Source organism: Nerophis ophidion, linkage group LG13 (assembly GCF_033978795.1).
Source record: "Nerophis ophidion isolate RoL-2023_Sa linkage group LG13, RoL_Noph_v1.0, whole genome shotgun sequence".
Taxonomy (NCBI): domain Eukaryota; kingdom Metazoa; phylum Chordata; class Actinopteri; order Syngnathiformes; family Syngnathidae; genus Nerophis; species Nerophis ophidion.
The window spans coordinates 48,590,747-48,614,035 of record NC_084623.1 but is presented as its reverse complement, the minus strand read 5'-3'; the positions used below and the strand labels follow the sequence as shown (position 1 = coordinate 48,614,035).

The 23,289-nt window shown below is 38.3% G+C and overlaps 1 protein-coding gene across 2 annotated transcripts in view; it reads right to left on the bottom strand.

The window, feature by feature from the left end:
* Positions 1-20,679, bottom strand: part of LOC133564678 (lysosomal amino acid transporter 1 homolog) — a 29,509-nt gene extending 8,830 nt beyond the window's left edge. The window contains exons 1-7 of one of the 2 annotated variants that reach the window (XM_061919151.1): positions 20,287-20,679; positions 18,505-18,758; positions 15,464-15,593; positions 12,991-13,078; positions 7,734-7,843; positions 7,473-7,574; positions 1,780-1,965 (exon numbers count right to left, since the gene is read on the bottom strand). In XM_061919151.1, coding sequence (XP_061775135.1) covers positions 1,780-1,965; positions 7,473-7,574; positions 7,734-7,843; positions 12,991-13,078; positions 15,464-15,593; positions 18,505-18,707 — 819 coding nt within the window. In that variant the 5' untranslated portion in view covers positions 18,708-18,758; positions 20,287-20,679. The remainder of the gene's footprint in view (positions 1-1,779; positions 1,966-7,472; positions 7,575-7,733; positions 7,844-12,990; positions 13,079-15,463; positions 15,594-18,504; positions 18,759-20,286) is intronic. The other variant, XM_061919152.1, reaches the window with a different exon arrangement.
* Between the last annotated feature and the right edge of the window lie 2,610 nt (positions 20,680-23,289).

Sequence of the window (23,289 nt, the reverse complement as noted above, 5' to 3'; positions counted from 1 at the left end):
AGAATTAGGCTTAATAATGTGTTAATTCCACGACTGTATCAGGGTATCTGCAGGTTTCAACAAGTCAAATTTAAGACTTTTTCAGACCTTTTTAATGCCACCTTGAATGAAATTTAAGACCAAAAAAATAAATAAACAATCTATAAATATAAGCGATGGTTGGGGATCCCACTGTACTACGACCTCAATGACAATCAGTCAAGTTTACTTTTTGTATGTTTATAAATAAACAAACTGATAAACACCACTCTGCCAAACAGCCTATCAAAAATCTTGAGAGATCCAAAAACTTTGACATCCAAAACAAACAAACCAACACCAACGCCAGTAAAAACATAATAACCGAGGTGAGGGTAAGAATAAATTACATTTCATTAACACATACCGAGACCCGTTGACTTGGTCGACGAACAGGTTTTGGATGTGAGGTGCCAATCCGTGACTCATTATATATGCTGTTTTATCCTTTCCGCAGGAAAATGTATTAGCAACCTGAGAATCAGGAAACATCACACGAAAAAGATCGCCAATCCCGTCATCTGAGGTGTCGGATTGATGTTTCACCACAGTGTGCAAGATCCATAACACCTCGGAATTTAATGTTGCTGTCCCGCCGAAGGTTAGTGACAGGTCAGTGCTGCTAGCGGCAGTTGTTGCTAGCTGGGGGTGCGTTGGCGCTGGACCCACGCAGAACTGAGAAATGCCCGGTGTTTGTTTTTGGCTCTCTGCCGCGATTTTATGCTTACCGCACTGCATATGCGATTCAACCGCTCTAATTCCCATGGCGCCAAGTTTGAAATCCCTCTTATAAAGTATGCACCTGGCCTCCTCGGGATTGGCAACAAGCTTAAGCCAGCTCTTAAACCGGCTGTCCTCCAGCCAACGCTCGCAAAACTTGCTTTTCCCCATGCTGACTGAAAGGCAAGACACGAGGAAAAAAAGGAGTCTGCGCGCGACCCGACTATGCATGCGACTGACACTGAAATCACTCACTTTTACTAAAAGACGTGCCCCGAAAAAAAAAAAATAAACTGGCCCGACAATTTAAGACCATTGAGTACTGAATTTAAGACCATCTTAGGAATTCCATCCATCCATTTTCTACCGCTTATTCCCTTTCGGGGTCGCGGGGGGCGCTGGCGCCTATCTCAGCTACAATCGGGCGGAAGGCGGGGTACACCCTGGACAAGTCGCCACCTCATCGCAGGGCCAACACAGATAGACAGACACCATTCACACTCACATTCACACACTAGGGCCAATTTAGTGTTGCCAATCAACCTATCCCCAGGTGCATGTCTTTGGAAGTGGGAGGAAGCCGGAGTACCCGGAGGGAACCCACGCATTCACGGGGAGAACATGCAAACTCCACACAGAAAGATCCCGAGCCTGGATTTGAACCCAGGACTGCAGGACCTTCGTATTGTGAGGCAGACGCACTAACCCTTCTGCCACCGTGAAGCCTCTTAGGAATTTCTAAGAATTGTAATACTTTTTAAGGCCTTAATTTTAGACACATGAATTTAAGACTTTTTAAGGATCCGCGGCTACCCTGTGTATATATCGGTATCGGTTGATATCGGAATCGGTAATTAAGAGTTGGACAATATCGGAATATCGGCAAAAAAGCCATGATCAGACATCTGTAATTACCATGCATGTTTAGTCTGCAAATGACCAATCACATTCACTTTTATCACAATTACTAAAAAAATGACTACATTCCAGACAGAAGTTGAGCTGAATAATAGGACCAGCCCCTTCCAATTTCAAGGATACAAAGAAGTCCAGGACGAGTACTCCCAGACTTCCGATGAGCCAGGCCAGGTGCTTGATGATGAAGTTGTATTTGGAGTCCTTCAGTGATGGCAGCACCACGATGACACTCAAGCCGTACGTCCCATTGCCCATCATGGACAGAGCGAACAGCAGGTAGGAGGTGCCCTCGGTGGACTGCCTCTGGAACTACAACAAAAGCAGTTTGCGCACAGAACGGATATCTGCTATATATATATATATATATATATATATATATACATATATATAGAAGCATGGCTGGATAATCTTAAGAGTCTAGACCTCAACCCTATCAGGCATATTTGAACCAGAACAAAGATCAGGAGCAACACCTTTTTTATCCTACATTGATAAAGGGGGACTGCGATGAGGGGGCGACTTGTCCAGGGTATACCCCGCCTTCCGCCCGATTGTATCAGAGATAGGCACCAGCGCCCTCTGCGACCCCAAAGGAAATAAGCGGTAGAAAATGGATGGATGAATAATAAAGGGGGACATCACAAACTCCTATTTTGTTGAAAGAATAACAACAAAAAAGATGTACTGTAGAAGTACTATTATTGAGATTCCAATACTGATCAACTAAGAGTGAGATGGGCCAATACCGATCACGTGAATTTACTGTATTTTTTTTTTATTTCTGTTGAGTGCCACTGACAGTGTAACAATATCAATAAAATATATCAACTTGGGATGCACCGAAATGAAAATTTGTGGCCGAAGCCGAATAAAACTTAAACGCTTGGCCGAAGGCCGAATACCGAATAATGAATGCAGTTTTTCACAATTTTTTTTATATTGCATAAATAGCCTAAAATAAATATTTAGACATTTTTTTCAAATAAGGTAATTTTTTTTATTGAATACTGACATTTTTTTTAATGTTCCAGTAGCCTTTGCTTTTCAAAAAAAGCACAAAGTTTTTCATTTATATTAGGCCTTCAAACAAAACATGCATTCCAAAAAAAAATAAAGTGCATTAAGGTGGATAAACCCACAACAAATGAATTATTGTCATTTTGGCAAAAGTCTGCTTAGCCACAGTAGATATGCTAATAATGTAAACAGAAGGCTCAAGTAAATCTCAATTAAGTGTGTGCTTATAACCTCATACACTTATACAGGTAGCCTACACAACAGGCTAATAATGTAAACAGAGGTCCCACTAAATCTCAATTAAGTGTGTGCTTATAACCTCATACATTTATACAGGTAGCCTACACAACAGGCTAATAATGTAAACAGAGGCCCCACTAAATCTCAATTAAGTGTGTGCTTATAACCTCATACATTTATACAGGTAGCCTACACAACAGGCTAATAATGTAAACAGAGGTCCCACTAAATCTCAATTAAGTGTGTGCTTATAACCTCATACATTTATACAGGTAGCCTACACAACAGGCTAATAATGTAAACAGAGGTCCCACTAAATCTCAATTAAGTGTGTGCTTATAACCTCATACATTTATACAGGTAGCCTACACAACAGGCTAATAATGTAAACAGAGGCCCCACTAAATCTCAATAAGTGTGTGCTTGTAACCTCATACACTTATACAGGTACACAACATATCCCAACGTCACCGCACGTTGGTTGATTGCGTCATTGCGTCAAAAAATTGCGGCAGACGCCACTATTCGGCCTTGTTCTTAACTCATTCCACCAAAGGCCGAATGTGGCTTTTTTTGCCATATTCGGCCGAATATATTCGGTTACCGATTAGTCGGTGCATCCCTAATATCAACTAGTTCCTTTTTCTCTTTTATTACATACCATTGTTTGAGGAAATAGGGTCAATAGTACACAATAAATAAACAAAAGCATAAACTACACTACTTATTTAAAATCATTTGTTTTTTGCACTCAAAAGTCCTCCTGTGTACAGGAAACTATTCCCTGATTTTGCATAAAATAACAAAAAAAAAAAGTTGTAAAAATAAAAAATATAAATCTTGTCACTCTAGTATAGGCCTGGGCAATTATTTTGACTTGGAGACCAAATTTAGAGAGAGAAATGTATCTGGGGGCCGGTATGTATATTTTTAGGAACACTAATGCAAAACCTCACTGATTAAATGCTAAAAACGTTTTGACAGACCGCCTTAAAAAACACAATGGAATTTTACAATTTTTTCACAGACACCAAAAATGTACATGAAAATAAAGAATGTTACAATATTAACTATGAAGGATAAAACACTGAATATTGACAACATATGAACGTCACACCCCTTTCATATTTCACAATCAAGCGAAACGCAACAAAAATGCAACAAACAGCGAAATATGAATGTGAAGGCTAAAAAAAAAAATCCCACCTACAATCTTATATATCACTAAACTTTAAACCTTTGTTGAAAAAATCTCCTTCTGCGTCTGTCCCTGACACCCGCATTTCAGGCCGGCAGCTCTAGAAACACTCTGGAAACGCTCACCACACACACTGCTTGGTGCCTCGTCTGAGCTGCTGTGATTTAGATTACCATAGTAACTAATTAGATTACCAGATTAAGTAGTATATCCTGCAAAAGCGCAGATTCCAACCATTGAAAGACTTTGTATAATTTAAGACGGAGGGTAATTTAAAAACATCACTGCACACCATAATGGCAGCTACAGTTTCATGTTAAACTTCTAAAAAAAATGATTTGGGAATGTCCGGCCGGCCAGATTAAAAAGATCAACGGGCCTTAATTTTCCCAGATCTGGGCTAGCTTGTGTGATATTGTGTGCCCAGCTGTTGTGTAGCTGCAAGCTCCAAGCAGCATACAGCCTACCATGTTTACCTTTTGTAAATGACTTGACTAAAATACGAGAAAAGACCAACTTTGTGTGCTAATTAGACTAAGACAAACTTTAATAATCCACAAGGGAAATTTTTCCACACAGTAGCTCAATTACAATGATGGAAAAGGTAAGAATGGAAAGGACAGTGCAGGTATAAATAGACCTTTATTACCAGTAGGCTGGACTATTTTAATGGTCTCCTTGCAGGTCTTCCCCAAAAAACTGTCAACTTGCTTGTTCAGAACGCTGCTGCTACAGTTCTAACGAAGACCAAAAAATGTGAGCACATTACACCAATTCTTAAATCCTTACATTGGCTCCCTGTACATCAGAGATTTGATTTCAAAATCCTCCTGCTCACATATAAATCACTACATGGTCTAGGGCCAAAGTATATCACTGATATGCTCCCACTATATAAACCCTGTAGATCACTAAGATCTACTGAGACCAATCTGTTAGCGGTTCCCAGAGTAAACTCAAATCAAGGGAGCAAATCATTCAATCATTACGCAACAAATAACTGGAATAAACTTCCTGAAGATGTCAGACTTTCCCCAACTCTGACTACTTTTAAAATTAGACTGAAAACTTTTATGTTCACTTTAGCTTTCAGCTAAATCTTTTAACTTTTAACGTTCGAACTGTTTTTATTTTTATTGTCTGCATTTTAATTTTGCTTTTATTTTCTTTCATTTCATTTTGTTGTCTGTGAAGCACTTTGAGTCTGCCTTGTGTATGAAAAGTGCTACACAAATAAAGTTGCCTTGCCTTGCCTAAATATAGCGATATAAAATATAACATATATACACGTAATATTTACATAATATATGTACAGTATATTCTGATATATTATTTTATGTCTATATCATATATACAATATATAACAATTACCATGTACAATATTACAGTATATGGCAGTGGTTCTCAAATGGGGGTACGCGTACCCCTGGGGGTACTTGAAGGTATGCCAAGGGGTACGTGAGATTTTTTTTAAATATTCTAAAAATAGCAACAATTCAAAAATCCTTTATAAATATATTTATTGAATAATACTTCAACAAAATATGAACTGTGAAAAGAAATGAAAAAATGCAATATTCATTTTTGTGGACATGTTCCATAAATATTGGTGTTAAAGATTTCTTTTTTGTGAAGAAATGTTTAGAATTAAGTTCATGAATCCAGATGGATCTTTATTACAATCCCCAAAAAGGGCACTTTAAGTTGATGATTACTTCTATGTGTAGAAATCTTTATTTATAATTGAATCAGTTGTTTATTTTTCAACAAGTTTTTAGTTATTTCTATATCTTTTTTTCCAAATAGTTCAAGAAAGACCACTACAAATGAGCAATATTTTGCACTGTTATACAATTTAATAAATCAGAAACTGATGACATAGTGCTGTATTTTACTTCTTTATCTCTTTTTTTCAACCAAAAATGCTTTGCTCTGCTTAGGGGGTACTTGAATTTAAAAAAATATCACTGAAAAGAGGTTGAGAACCACTGGATTATGGTATGGGGCAGCTGCAGCATAAAATAGAGAGTCAATCCAAAAGAAAATAGACATTAAAAACAAAGAAGTAGCTAACATAGAAATTGTCAGGTAAGAGACAGATATCATCTATTGCTGTATGGCGAGTGATTATAAAGCTGGATGGAGTGCGGAATGAAGGAGTTCTTGAATAAATGGAGGACATTCAGATTTTAATTGTCTGTCATAAGAAAATGCGCTGCAGGACTGCTTGTATCTGAGATTTTTGAAGCAAGCCGATATCGTCCGATACTTTTTTTATGCTGATATGAGACAGATATCCAATATAAATATCAGTTCGGTACACCCTTATATGATAAGTCATTTTTATTCGTAACCAAAAAGGACTTCACTGACTATTAGGGGTGTGGGAAAAAATCGATTTGAATTTGAATCGGGATTCTCACGTTGTGCGATTCAGAATGGATTCTCATTTGTAAAAATCTATTTTTTAAAATTTATTATTATTATTTATTTTTTGTAATCAATCCAACAAAACAATACACAGCAATACCATAACAATGCAATCCAATTCCAAAACCAAACCTGACCCAGCAACACTCAGAACTGCAATTGAGGAGACACAAACACGACACAGAACAAACCAAAAGTAGTGAAACAAAAATGAATATTATCAACAACAGTATCAATATTAGTTATAATTTCAGCATAGCAGTGATTAAAAATCCCTCAATGACATTATCATTAGACATTTATAAAAATTAAAAAAAAGAACAATAGTGTCACAGTGGCTTACACTTGCATCGCATCTCATAAACTTGACAACACACTGTGTCCAATTTTTTCACAAAGATATAATAAGTCATATTTTTGGTTCGTTTAATAGTTAAAACAAATTCACATTATTGCAATCAGTTGATAAAACATTGTCCTTTACAATTATAAAAGCTTTAAAAATAATCTACTACTCTGCTAGCATGTCAGCAGACTGGGGTAGATCCTGCTGAAATCCTATGTATTGAATGAATACAGAATCCTTTTGAATCGGAAAAATATCGTTTTTGAATCGAGAATTGCGTTGAATCGAAAAAATCTATTTATAATCGAATAGCAACCCAAAGAATCCATATCGAATCGAATCGTGGGACACCCAAAGATTCGCAGCCCTACTGACTATATTACATCAGTGGCTTCCTTACATTCTAATTGGCTACAGTTGAGCCAGTATTATCACTCAAGGCCAGTTTTTCATTTGACACACACACTGTCCTCACAGGGCCCATGCACGAATAAGTAAAAACTTTGTCGAGCCCCAGGAATCCCAGCTGGACAGACCTGGTCAAACTCCCCCATGAGATAATCGTGCTAGGAACGCACCACTTACATTTTTATAGAGCTGCGGGAAGCGGGATGCGAGGTAGAAGAGTGACGCCAGGTATCCACATACGTAGCCGGAAACTTCTAATGATTTAGAGCTGCTTGTTCTCTGCCAAGAAACATATACACAAGAGTGGTATCATCTCTCCGAATGCTATCACACTGTTTCGCCTTCAGGAAAAAATGAGGAGGGGAAAGGAAAGTGATGATGATAAACATTTCTTCAACATGGAAGGAAAAGCTCCCACGTGCAGATAGTGTTACCCACAAAAAATTCAGAGGCTGCGCTATCGTCCAAGATGAGTTTGGGCAGAGCCGTCAGGAATATTGTAGCGGCGCCACACCACAGGAAGCACAGCCACTTCAACGCTGGGCTCTCTGGAACACAGACACACCGAGCAAGGATTCAAACGGAGGAAAACACACAAGCAGAAGCCGAGTGGCTTGGTCAAACTTACCATTTATTTACCTTAAATATTAACGCACTAGGGATGTAAGGATAAACAATGTTTATGATAAGCACTGTAAGACTCCTGGTGGCTAGTTTAAATCAGTGGTCCCCAACCTTTTTATATCCGTGGACCGGTCAACGCCTAATAATTTTTTTGTTTTTTTTTAGTTTTTTCTTCTTTGTCATGAAAAAGGGGCATTTTTGTCACGAAAAGGGACGTTTTTGTGGTTGGTGCACTAATTGCAAGTGTATATTGTGTTTTTTATGTTGATTTTTTTAATAAAAAAATCTTCTGCTGTGGCTCGGTGGTTGGGGACCACTGGTTTAAATGCTAACATGAAAACAAGAGACATTAATGCAGGGGTGTCCAAAGTATGGCCTAGAGGCAAATTTTGCCCCGCAGCTTGTTTTGGATTTGTAGTTGACAGATTGTAAAATGAAATCAATTAATTATTATTAAGATATCTTATAGGGATGCACCGAAATGAAAATTTGTGGCCGAAGCCGAATAAAATTTAAATGCTTGGCCGAAGGCCGAATACCGAATACCGAATAATGAATGCAGTTTTTCACAATTTTTTTTATATTGCATAAATAGCCTAGAATAAATATTTAGACATGTTTTTCAAATAAAGTCATTTTTTATTGAATATTGACATTTTTTTAATATTCCAGTAGTCTTTGCTTTTCAAAAAAAGCACAGTTTTTCATTTATATTAGGCCTTCAAACAAAACATGCATTCCAAAAAAAATAAAGTGCATTAAAGTGGATAAACCCACAACAAATGAATTATTGTCCTTTTGGCAAAAGTCTGCTTAGCCACAGTAGATATGCTAATAATGTAAACAGAAGGCTTAAGTAAATCTCAATTAAGTGTGTGCTTGTAACCTCTTACACTTATACAGGTAGCCTACACGACAGGCTAATAATGTAAACAGAGGCCCCACTAAATCTCAATAAGTGTGTGCTTGTAACCTCATACACTTATACAGGTACACAACATATCCCAATGTCACCGCACGTTGGTTGATTGCGTCACCGCGTCAAAAAATTGCGTCACACGCCACTATTCGGCCTTGTTTTTAACTCATTCCACCGAAGGCCGAATGTGGCTTTTTTTGCTATATTCGGCCGAATATATTCGGTTACCGATTAATCGGTGCATCCCTAATTTGTTATTAGTGGGATTTTTCAAACCATTCATTATGTTTAATCAGATTAATCACACTTTTGATTTCAGATTAATGACAAGTAGAGATGTTTGATAATATCGGACTGCCGATATTATCGGCCAATAAATGCTTTAAAATGTTCGGAAATTATTGGTATCGGTTTTTAAAAAAAATCAAATTTATGACTTTTTAAAACGCAGCTGTGTACACGGACTTATGTAGAAAAATACAGCGCTAACAAACCTTAATGGCACTACCTTTGCGTGCCAGCCCTGTCACATAATATCTACGGCTTTTCACACACAAAAGTGAATGTAATTCATACTTGGTCAACAGCCATACAGGTCACACTGAGGGTGGCCGTATAAACAACTTTAACACTGTTACAAATATGCGCCACACTGTGAACCCACACCAAACAAGAATGACAAACACATTTCGGGAGAACATCCACACCGTAACACAACAAAAACACAACAGAACAATTACCCAGAACCCCTTGCAGAACTAACTCATCCGGGACGCTAACCCCCCACCTCAACCTCCTCATGCTCTCTCAGGGAGAGCATGTCCCAAATTCCGAGCTGGTGTTTTGAGGAATGTTAAAAAAAATAATGCACTCTGTGACTTCAAAAATAAATATGGCAGTGCGATGTTGGTATTTTTTCCCATAACTTGAGTTGATTTATTTTGTAAAACCTTGTTACATTGTTTAATGCATTCAGCGGAGCATCACAACAAAATTAGGCATAGTAATGTGTTAATTCCACGACTGTATATATATATCTGTATCAATTGATATCAGTAATTAAGAGTTGGACAATATCGGAATATCGGATATACACGTAGGCAAAACAGCCTTTATCGGACATCTCTAATGTCAAGTATTTCGAGTAGTATTACTCACGTTCACAATTTCAATTAACTAAAATATATCATGGCCCCGCGATGAGGTGGCGACCTGTCCAGGGTGTACCCCGCCTTTCGCCCGATTGTAGCTGAGATAGGCGCCAGCACCCCCCGCTACCCCAAAAGGGAATAAACGGTAGAAAATGGATGGATGGATAAAATATATCAATTAATTTAAAAAATACCCCAATATTTGGACTAGGGTTGCCTTGATACCAATATTTTGGTACTGGTATCAAAATGTATTTTGATACTTTTCTAAATAAAAGGGACCCAAAAAAATGGCATTATTGGCTTTACTTTAACGAAAGAATCTTATGGTACAATTGAAGAACAATGTTGTCCTTAATTAAAATAGTGAACATACTAGACAACATGTCTTTTAGTAGTAAGTAAGCAACCAAAGGCTCCTAATTTGTCTGCTGGCATATGCAGTAACATATTGTGTCATTTCACATTCTATCATTTTGCCAAAATTGTAAAGGACAAGCTGTAAAAATTGATTATTAATCTACTTGTTAATTTCCTGTTAAGATCTGCTTACTTTCTCTTTTAACATGTTCTAGCTACACTTCTGTTGAAATGTAATAATCACTTATTCTTCTGTTGTTTGATACTTCACATTAGTTTGGGATGATACCACGAATTTAGGTATCACTCCGATACCAAGTAGTTACAGGATCATACATTGGTCATGATCAAATTGCTCACGTGTCTACGGATGTATTTCCTGAGTTTATGAACATAATATGAATTTAGAAAAAATAAATTAAAAATATTTTTTGACGAGAAAAAAATATTAATGTATGAAAGTGTTATCGACTAGATCTGGGGTCGGCAACCCGCAACTCTAGAGACGGATGCGGCTCTTTAGCACCGTCCTAGTGGCTCTCTGGAGCTTTTCCAAAAATGTATGAAAAATGGAAAAAAATTAGGGGAAAAAATATTTTTTTTGTTTTACTATAGTTTCTGCAGGAGGAGAAACACGACACAAACCTCCCTAATTGTTATAAAGCACACTGTTAATATTAAACATGCTTCACTGATTCGAATAGTTGGCAAGCGCCATTTTGGCCTACTAATTTTGGCGGTCCTTGAACTCATCGTGGTTTGTTTACATGTACAACTTTCTCAGACTTTCTAAGACGTGATTTATGCCACTTCTTTTTCTGTCACGTTTTGTCCACCAAACTTTTAAAGTTGTGCATGAATGCACAAAGGTGAGTTTTGTTGATGTTATTGACTTGTGTGGAGAGCTAATCAGACATATTTGGTCCCTGCATGACTGCAAGCTAATCGATGCTAACATGCTATTTAGGCTAGCTATATGTACACATTGCATCATTATGCCTGACGTGTAGCTATATTTGAGCTCATTTAGTTTCCTTTAAGTCTTCTTAATTCAATGTATATCTCATGACAAACTATCTGTATGTAACATGGCTTTTAATTGTTCGCGGGTCCAGACAGATTTGTTTTCGTATTTTTGGTCTAATATGGCTCATTCAATATTTTGGGTTGCCGACCCCTGGATTACATACACTGGTATCATTGCAGTGGATGTCAGGTGTAGATCCACCATCATGCCTGTAAAAAAAAAAAAAAAAAAAAAGGCAAACCAGTATTTTTCAAACAGAGTATAGTACCACGATGCTATACTAGTACCGGTATGCCATACAACCCTAATTTGATGTGTTTTTTTTTAACAAATTAGAAGAGTGATTCTCAATATGTGGTACGCATGCTCCATCTAGTGGTACACTGAAGAATCACTTAATTATTCAAACACAGTCTTACTGTTCAAACTGTGTGTAATGTTACAGCGGTCAAAAATATTAAGTCTCGCGGTCCGCAATTGGCCCATGGGGTCAAATGAAACCTTTGTCCTGTTTTTGATGAATATTTTGGCCGACTACGCCACTGTATTTTAATGTTTAATGTTTAATGTCATTATGTTGGTTGGTACTGGGAGAGACCGGTGTTTTCTGAGGTGGTCCTTGGTGGAAAGAAAGTTTAAGAACCACCCCGAAGGGCATAAGTGGTGGAAAATGGATGGATGGATGAGAAGTTAAAGGAGCAAAATGAATTATGTGAGTAATCTGCGTACATACATAAATAATGCAATATTTTTTGTGATCAATCCCATGAGTTAACTTGTTATTTTTGACAGTCCTAGTTATTATTACATACTTTCCTGTGTCCCCTTTAACACAAAGCTAACTTAGATATTTTGTTGCATTGGCTTAACATATATTGATGTACACTGGTTTGCTTTTGGCATCTTTAATGTACAAAATGTATTAAAATGGCACTGCCTATCCTGTATTTTTTCTGAATGAATTATTATTATCTATTATGGGGGTGTTTTTACGGTGCATTTAGGGACCGCTGAACAGAGTAGGACGCGTGCACTTTTCATTTAAATACATCTTAAAGTGTTACACTACAAATCAACATTTTAAACAATGGTAAATGATAAATGGGTTGTACTTGTATAGCGCTTTTCTACCCCTTTTTAAGGAGCCCAAAGCGCTTTGACAGTATTTCCACATTCGCCCATTCACACACACATCCGCACACTGACGGTGGGAGCTGCCATGCAAGGCGCTCACCAGGACCCATCAGGAGCAAGGGTGAAGTGCCTTGCCCAAGGACACAACAGACGTGAGTAGAATGGTAGAAGGTGGGGATTGAACCAATAACCCTCAGATTGCTGGCACAGCCACTCTACCAACTTCGCCATGCCGTACAATAGAAGCTTCGCCATTAAAACAGCTCTAATACTAAAACTAAAACCCTATCGGTGATGCATAATAGACCCAAAACGTGCAAAATAGTGGCTTTTCTAACAGTGTGTTAGCTACTTGAGTTATGTACAAAAAAAAAATACTTGGTCAAAAGATTTCAGTGTGTGTACAAGTACTTTTTGAGCAAATTCAACAATACCTTGATGTTAATGATAACTTACACTTTTAGTTTCAAATACACTTACTTGTGCTGGAGTTGTTCTTTATCTTATAGTAGAAAAACTGTGAGATGAGGACTACGTCTGTGATGATGTAGAAAACCACCGTGACCACCTGAGAGGAAAAAGCAAGACGCAAACAATCTTAATTACAGATGCTTGCATTAACCTCAGTGAAAGTCAGTTTTAAAAGCATGGAAAACAGATCAGGAGCCAAGGCATACCGAGTGTTGAATGAGGAAAAAAAAAATAGTTTTTCTCTCACTCAGTCAGGCTATTTTGACTGTGAGAATAAATGCAAAATGAGTCAGACTCATTACAGGCTGAAGGACGTTCATGGAAATAACATTTAGGAGTGTAACTACTATAGCTATGCAGTGCATTGTGTAATCCTCACACACATAAAGAGCCCCGCTGCACAATGAGCCGACAACTCAGGGCTTTAAGCCCTTAGCCTATCGCTTAATTCATAATACTGACACATCATCTGATTTCCACCAATACTAGCACATTGAATAATTTAATGAGTTTAATGAGAAAACCGTGTTTACGTACTTGCGATAAAAAATGTCGCTTCTATAATCTGTTGTCAAAGTATCGTAATGGGACTCAAAATCGGATCACAACTGAAGCAAAAAATTTGGATCAGATGTCAAAAATGCTCATCGTACATGTCAAGGGACATCCCTTGCTTTTGGAAAAAAATATGTTCCTGTGTTCACATTGTCTTAATGAACTAACTCAAGAATTCACACAATTATTCAAAGGTATGATATTTCAAGTCAAAGTTTTAGTATTAGTTAGGGCTGGGCGATACATATACAAATATACACATTTATATACATAAATATATATACATACATACATATATATATATACACATTCATATAATATATATACATACATATACACACATACATATGTATGTATGTGTATATATATATATATATATATATATATATACATACATACACACACGTACATATGTATATACATATATATATACGTGTATATATACACACACACACATATATGTGTGTGTATATATATATATATATATATATATATATATATATATATATATATATATATATATATATATATGTGTATACATATATATATATATGTGTATATACACACACATATATGTGTGTATATACACATATATGTGTATATATACACACACACACATACATACATACACATATATATATATATATATATATATATATATATATATATATATATATATATATATATATGTGTGTAGGTGTGGGAAAAATCACAAGACTACTTCATCTCTACAGAACTGTTTCGTCAGGAGATTTTAATGGAAGCATTCACATACAATGGTTTATATAGGGCACAGAGTGGGTAGGTACAGGCAGGCATAGGGGCGTGGTGATTGGCTCATGTGTTACCTAGGAGGTGTTTCCGTCTGTGACGGCATGCTGATATAATTGTTGAGGGATGACAGGTCTGGGTGATATGTAACAAACAGTTTCTCTTTTAAGCATAGGTTGCATCTTTTATTACCACTGTTGTAAGGTGTGCTGGATGCAAGAATTTGCCATGTGTTTGAATATTCAACATTATTGTCTTTGAGGTTCCAAATGGGCTTGCTGAGTTCTGTAGAATTCCGCAGGCTCTGGTTTCTCTGGTTTCATCGATATCAATAGAAAAAGCATTGGCTAATACGTAGATTTTTTTTCCTTCTTTGTTGGAAGAAACCTGAAGTTGCGAAGCAAGGTTGGTTGCATGAACAAAGGCACTCGCTCTCTGGTAACCCGAGCAACGCAGGAAGTAATCACTGATCACTAGGAATGACACGCTAACAGCCAATCAAGTAACAGTATTAACTATCAAGTTTGGTAGCGCTATTTTGTTAAAAAGAGCAAAGAAATTGTGAATAAAACAGGAAGTCACCTGGACAGTATGAAAGTTTTTGCAACAGACCTTAGTCAGACTAATGTGGTCTGTAAATTACGCAAGGCACTCGTCCCACCAAGACCGGTAATACCACACCACCTTTACCATGCTCACCCTTTAGAGCACAACTGTAACTTCTTGGCACTAAACCTGCAGAGAATGGTTTGTATTTGTTTACATTTTCACAATTTTGTTACACTTTAAGCATTTCTTACATACTTATTTAGATTTAATAGGCTATTAAGTGTTCAATGTGATTTCAGCATTTTGTATACATTGAGTGTTTTTCATTGTTGTGTTGACATTTCCTTTCCTTTCTGCCTTAATAGCAGAGGGGATTATAAACAGAGGATGGTTGAATTTTAAATAAAAATGGATCCATTTAGACCATTTTCCAGACTTTGTTATTAGTGATACAAGCCCTGTGTTTGCTTGAAATCGGCTGATACCAAAAATCACCAGTATCGCCCACCATCAGTGTGTACATATAATTTCAGTTTAACTGTTAAAAGAGCTGCTTCACACTACAATGTTTCACAAAAAATTGTTTTGTTCATTAAAAAGAGTTTACCTGAATGGGCAGCTGGCTGGTGAAGTAGCATCCTGCCAAGTTGGCGAGGTCCCCGCTGAAAAGGAAGAAGAGGAAGCCGAAGGACATGGCTTGGTCCACTTTACCATTCCGATGGGCTTCGTAGACCTGACTAGAAGAGAGGACGAAGGGTGAGATATTCTTCAGTATAAGGAAATTAATAAACGAGAATATACATGATTCATTTGGTTTCTCCAACTACCATTGAAATACCATGTTTTCCAGGATACTAGCCATTATTTTTTTTAACCCTGCGGCTTATAAAACAGTGCGGCTAATTTATGGATTTTTTCTTCGCTAACGGCCATAATGTTTTGTATTCAACAAATAGTTTACAATAACACCGACAGAGACACTGAAAAGGTGTGTTATTGTTTGTGCTATGGCGCCATTTGTTGGACGAGTTCGCTCACTGCAGGTTGAAAATATACTTTGTTTCGTTCCTTGAACCGGAAGTATAACCGTCCGTAACGGTTCTGCTTGAAAGGATTTGTCATTCATCACTCCAACCAACGCTTGTGAGTTTTACAATATAACTAAAACAATTCATACTTACTAAACCGTCCAAGTGTTTTCATGCATATTTGTACGGGCTATTGTAATATAACCACGCTAGCGTCGTAAGCATTAGCTGATACGCTCACACTTACGCAAGTGTCTGTGTTACAATAGCATTCTTTTTGTATTGATTCAGTTTGGTAAATTCACCAGAATGTCCCCCTGGAATTATTGGGTCTGTTTAGCTGATTGGAGAGCTAGCTTCTACACCTATTGGGTCCATGACGATGACTTCTGTTTTGTTTCATCAGCCGTTTTACTGTTGTGTGACAGGAAACGTTTGGAAACAATTTAAGTGTATAAATAACCAAAGCAATTTGTTATTCTTATTACCAGACCTGTGTGTTTGTTGACTTCCTCAGAGGTTGGCAAGTAGTCGAAACCGTCAGGTACGGAAGTAAACACACAGGTCTGGGTATAAAAATAACAAATTGCACATTTTTTTTTAAAGACTCATTTGACCTCTTTGGTTGAGATAAATAAACATTTACCAAAAATTTCGTACCGGTACATATCTGCGACTAATAGTCTGGTGTGGTTAATATATTCACACATAATTAATTTTTCAAAAATTTGGTGAGTGCCAGTGCACTTTACAGCCCCAAAAATACGGTAGTGGTCAGACCTGGATGCATGGATGGATAGAAACTTTTGGGTTAAATTTTTTCCTTCTTTTGGCAAAATAGAGCACTTTTGTCACTTGCCGTAATGCCCTAAAAAATGTATCAACATCAGTGTCAAGAACATGCTGTGACCGCCCCTGACTTTGTACTTGTGAATGGACGAGGGACGTAACAGTAAACATTACAGTAATTCGCGCAAAATTTCCAGACGGTTAGAAAAAACGTCTAATTTTTTAAGTAAATAAATAAATGATAAATGGGTTGTACTTGTATAGCGCTTTTCTACCTTCAAGGTACTCAAAGCGCTTTGACACTACTTCCACATTTACCCATTCACACACACATTCACACACTGATGGAGGGAGCTGCCATGCAAGGCGCCAACCAGCACCCATCAGGAGCAAGGGTGAAGTGTCTTGCTCAGGACACAACGGACGTGACGAGGTTGGTACTAGGTGGGAATTGAACCAGGGACGCTCGGGTTGCACACGGCCACTCTCCCCACTGCGCCACGCCGTCCCTAGTACCGAGGAAACTTAATTTATTAATGCATTCTAGGCAACACAAAGTCAGGCACGAGCGTCATTTGGCTTGATTATCATGGCGGACGAGCTACACGTACTTTGCTCTGGAGATTTCCCTTCGGAGTAAACGTAGTCAAGCGCTTGGTCTAACGTCATTTTCCCTCGCTGCATTTAAGAGCTTACTGCTGTGTTTGGATGGAGACAGGTGTGGACAATATTGGAGACAGACACACTTGTCCCCACTATAAATGTATACAGCTAAGAAGAAAACTATTTGATGTTTCTTTTATGTTCTCAATACAGTGTTCATCTGCTGCTGTGACAAAGTTAATGAGGTGAGGAAACATACGGCAGGTGAACGTTTTCACTTGTTTATAAAGTCTTTAATTTGTTTACTGGGATGTTCACTTGTCCTTCATTTAACTGCAAACTGTATCAGTGTTCAAATAACATCAATACGAGCTCCAATGTTTTGTCGTCTCATTGAAATTAACGCAGGCTGTGAAGATTGTGTATTCGATGTGAGAGGTGTCATTCCTCTTTATTTTTGTTGGCCACACTGTTGCACTCAACCACAAGGGGGCATTGTTGGAGAAGAACAAAGCTTGTGTATCAGACTTCATCTTCATCAGCCAAACAGATTTGACTTTTATGTTGATATCAAAGAGCAAACACTAAGTTTGTGAAGATGTAGAATGCATCCCTGTGTTTTTATGCAAGTACACACACATTTTATTTTACTTAGCTTCCAGAAGGGAAGAGGTACAGTAAGGAGACAAAGCGAGAGTGGACAGAATTGTGTGTGTGTGTGTGTTAACTTTCGGTTTCGATCTCCGCCAAGGCGATGCAGCAACACATCGCAGAAATTGCCCTTTTGATTGATTGAAACTTTTATTCGTAGATTGCACAGTACAGTACATATTCCGTACAATTGACCACTAAATGGTAACACCCGAATAAGCTTTTCAACTTCTTTAAGTCGGGGTCCACGTTAATCAATTCATGGTAGTTTGGTTCACTCACCCAGCACTGGTATTGATATTGTTTGTACTTACTCTTTTTTTTTTTTTTCCCGTCACCTCTCATCATTTTAGACACGACTAGAACAAGAAGAACATGAATTGATTAACGTGGACCCCCGACTTAAACAAGTTGAAAAACTTATTCGGGTGTTACCATTTAGTGGTCAATTGTACGGAATATGTACTGTACTGTGCAATCTACTAATAAAAGTATCAATCAATCAAAAAAGATATGGGTGGACTCTACCGTCCTGCACGGAAGTTCCAAATAATATGAACGTGGAATATCTACTCACGGCAAAGTGGATAGCAGAAAGCAGAACATGGAGAAGAGTCCGATCACCACACTGCTGTAGTCCCACACATTGTCCACGCATTCCTCCAGCAGGTAAAGGATCCAAGGTGTCCCATTCACGCATGGAGGGCGTTCCAGCGTCAGGGAGCTCCAGTTGGCGGCCGCCACATCCTCACTTTTTCCGGGGAGACCTACAGCGGCCATGGGAACCCCTTAAAGTCTTCTGGCTTCAGAGGTGAATCCAATCGACGCGAGCTGGGAGACAAACCGGCAAATGTTAGGAAACAAAACAGCACCTGGTTGATGTGTGCAGGTTGGAGATGTGGCGTTCGCGAACGAATCAAGTCTTTTGAACGGCTTTTTAAAGGCCTACTGAAATTAGATTTTCTTATTTAAACGGGGATAGCAGGTCCATTCTATGTGTCATAATCAATCATTTTGCGATATTGCCATATTTTTGCTGAAAGGATTTAGTAGAGAACATCGACGATAACGTTTGCAACTTTTGGTCGCTAATAAAAAAGCCCTGCCTGTACCGGAAGTAGCAGACGATGTGCGCGTGACGTCAATTGTTGTGGAGCTCCTCACATCCTCACATTGTTTACAATCATGGCCACAAGCAGCGAGAGCGATTCGGACCGAGAAAGCGACGATTTCCCCATTAATTTGAGCGAGGATGAAAGATTTGTGGATGAGGAAAGTTAGAGTGAAGGACTAGAAAAAAAAGGCGAGGGCAGTGGGAGCGATTCAGATGATATTAAGACACATTTACTAGGATTATTCTGGAAAATCCCTTATCTGCTTATTGTGTTACTAGTGTTTTAGTGAGATTATATGGTACCTGAAAGTCGGAGGGGTGTGGCCACGGTAGTGGGGACCGCCAGTGTCTCTGAGGGAAGCCACGTTTTTCGACAAGGCGAAGGCAGCCATTGGGGCCAGGCTGAGCTTTTTCCCCCCTTCCTCCACGGTGGAAGCATCCCACGTTCGGGGCGGCCGGTCGGAGGAGGCAAGAGAGTCTACAGCTGCCTCTTTTGACAGGTGCACGAGGCACGGCGCAAGCTATCCGCTCATGTCTACGGTAAGCACGGAACTCATTGCCCAAATTTGAGCTGCCGCTACACTTTACCGACACCACCCGTGCTGTCCTGGTTGATTGGCTTATTCAAGTCCATGAATACCCACAAATTTTCTGCAAGCAAGCTACTTTTAATCGATTACCACAATTTTCTCACCGAAACATGCCGGTTGACATGTGGTAGGGAACCATGTTCGCTTGACCGCTCTGTTCCATAGTAAAACTTCACCGTCATCTTTCGGGAATGTAAACAAGGAAACACCGGCTGTGTTTGTGTTGCTAAAGGCGGCCGCAATACACCGCTTCCCACCTACATCTTTCTTCTTTGACGTCTCCATTATTAATTGAATAAATTCAGCAACTGTGCAACCGGAATACTGTGTAAAAATGCGATTAAAGCAGACGACCTATAGCTGGGATCGGGGCTGGAACAACATGTCCGCTACAATCCGTGACGTCATGCGCAAGCGTCATCATACCGCGACGTTTTCAACAGGATACTTCGCGCGAAATTTAAAATTGCAATTTAGTAAACTAAAAAGGCCGTATTGGCATGTGTTGCAACGTTAATATTTCATCATTGATATATGAACTATCAGACTGCGTGGTCGGTAGTAGTGGGTTTCAGTAGGCCTTTAAGATCCGGTTCCCCTGAAAGCTGAAAGAGCCACGAATCCCATCTAAAGCGCAGGCGTGTTAGCTACTTACCTGCAACACAGATGTCACCTTTCCAGTCCTAAGGTGAGAACTGATGACGCGCCGTCCCCTAAAAGTGCTCTTTTCAGCTCACTCATCGGAGCTAATGAGATCTTAGATCATTCAAATGTAAGCCCTTTGTTTACAAAACACTACCATTGCATTGAGGGGGTGCTAGCTCGCTAAAGTAGCATTGGCGAAAATTGATCGATGGAGAAAAACACGCTTACCAGACCACGGCACACAATGTTTGCAAGTAAGCGTAAACTTTCCCCACATCCTCACACGTTTTTTTTTATAACTTATATTCTCCAAATTTCAGCAACATTGGGTTCTAAGCAAGGATGAATAGTGTAAATAGCACTTATGCTAGAGAAGAATCCCAAAGCGTTACGTGACTTCCTGTCCAAACTTTCAAAACAATCGTGAATAACAATGCGAAATAAACCAGTCATCCATTTTTTTATTCATTCTATTGAAACGTCTTTTAATAAATGTTCTGCATAACTAACTTTGTAATATTTGGGATTGAAGTGGTTTAAAATTTCGAAGGAAATTAAGATGTATTATATTATTTTGAAGGCAAAAGCTGTAACACACCGGAAACTGTACAGTCCTCGAAGCTTTGCATCAAAACAATTTCTGCTACCTGCAGCTCTAAATATGCACTAACGATGTTTCAGATCATTTTATGTTAAAATATGTTAACTATGAACATTATAAATATGTTGTGTTACGTTTTGTTCAAATATGCTCTGCTTATTTCTACTCCTTTTTTGACATGTTCAGGGACAAGCGGTAGGAAATGGATGGATGGATGGATGATTATGCAATTGTAATTTTTATTCAGTTTTTTCATTTTATTTTCAACACATGTTGGACATGAAGTGTTTAACATTTAGCAGGAACTCAATATGAATTGTCTTATTTTGAAGGCAAAAACTGGAACTCGCCGGAAGCTGTTCGGTGACTCGCGTCCGTCCATCCATCCATCCACTTCTTACCGCTTGTCCCTCTAGTATTTATTTTTTTAAATGAGTTTTCAATTACGTTTTACTTTTACTCTTGTATGTAAAAACTAAAAACAACTTCATTTCTTCATTGTTGGATAAATAAAAAAGTCTATCCTATCTATGATTTCTATGCTTTGTCATGTTATTTTATCTTGTATAATTATGTTATAATATATATATTTTTTGTATTAAACATAAATAATCGCTTCTTCTTTCTTCTCCCTTTTGGGCATGTTCATGGTTAATTATGCGATTATGAAGTAAAGGACAAGTGGTAGGAAATGGATGGATGGATGGAATTTTAGAATTTTTGCCAATTTGTGTATTTTATCTGGAACACAGCAATAACATAAAAAAAATAGTCTGCACCGCACAAAATAAAACCTATGAAAATAGCAGAGTCTTCCGAGACGAAAAAATAGTAAACAAACAAAGAAGCAATTGGTTAAGGCAGTGGTCCCCAAACTACAGTCCGCGGGCCAGATCTGGCTCGCCAGTGTCCAAAAACCGGCCCGGAGGAAGTCCCAGGTAACAAAAAAATAATTTGTATTTTTTTTAATTTATTTTTTTTTCCAGATTAACTCTTTCCTAAACCCAAATATATTAAGAAAATATATAAATAATCTCCTGATTCATAATTTACCACAAAATTCTACACATGCTATGCGATAACAGGACCCACACACTATATCGCATCCATATGTTTTCTTTATTTCAATAATTAGACTTAGTGTCAAAGTTATTTGTTGTGGAACCCCAAGATGCAGAGATGGAGGCAGGCATTGGATATGAAAACATGATTAAACTAAAACTAAACAAGAACAAACAAAAAGCACGCACGTGCGCGGAATAACAAACTAAGGGAGCTAGCACTGGGAGCTAGAAAACAAAAAGGAACTTTAGCATGGAAGCTAGTGGATAGCAAACAGAAAAACTGAAAATAGCTAATGGCTAACAAGAACAGCTTACCGCTACGACGACCAGGACAAAATGTAGCACGACAGGTAATAACTGAAATGATCACATCGACACGACAGGTAGCACGACAAGAGTGACAGCAACTTGAGGGTTGCAGGTTCGATTCCCGCTTCCGCCATCCTAGTCACTGCCGTTGTGTCCTTGGGCAAGACACTTTACCCACCTGCTCCCAGTGCCACCCACACTGGTTTAAATGTAACTTAGATATTGGGTTTCACTATGTAAAGCGCTTTGAGTCACTAGAGAAAAGCGCTATATAAATATAATTCACTTCACTTCACATGTGGCAACGACAATACAAATGACAATACAATGATCCAGCAACTGACACAACACAAAGCAGGTACAAATAGGAGCGGGCTGATTGGCAACTGGTGTGGCCAGGTGCCAATCAGCCGCAGCTGAGGAGGAACACAGCACTCAGGGAACAAAACAGGAAGCTGACAAAATAAGAGCACTAGACAGGAACTAAGGACAGGAAATACTAAACACAGAGGAAATAGACAAATGCAGAGGAAAAAACTAAAAAATAGACAAACTGTCAGGGGAAAGCCTGACACTTAGACTTCCTTTTTATTGTCATTCAAATTTGAACTTTGCAGTACAGAAAATAACATTTTGTTGCATTAGCTCATGGTAGTGGAGGATAAAACAGCAATAAGGTGCAGATATAAATAAATAGATCACAGTACAGATAAATATATTGCACTTTTGCAAATGCATCCACGTTTATGGATGTATGTTATATTATATTGTCTTTATAGTCCAGCGAGTTAATCCATTTCGGGGGGGGATTGAGGGGCCTGAGGCTTAAAGAAAACATTATGTTAATATTCATTAAAAAAAATATAAAACCATTATTATTATATCAATTTATAAAGGCGTCCTTTTACTGCAGGGGTGTCCAAACTTTTTCCATTGAGGGCCGCCCACTGAAAAATCAAAGCAAGCTGGGGCCATTTTGATATTTTTTATTTTAAAAACCAATACAATATCCATCCATCCATCCATTTTCTACCGCTTA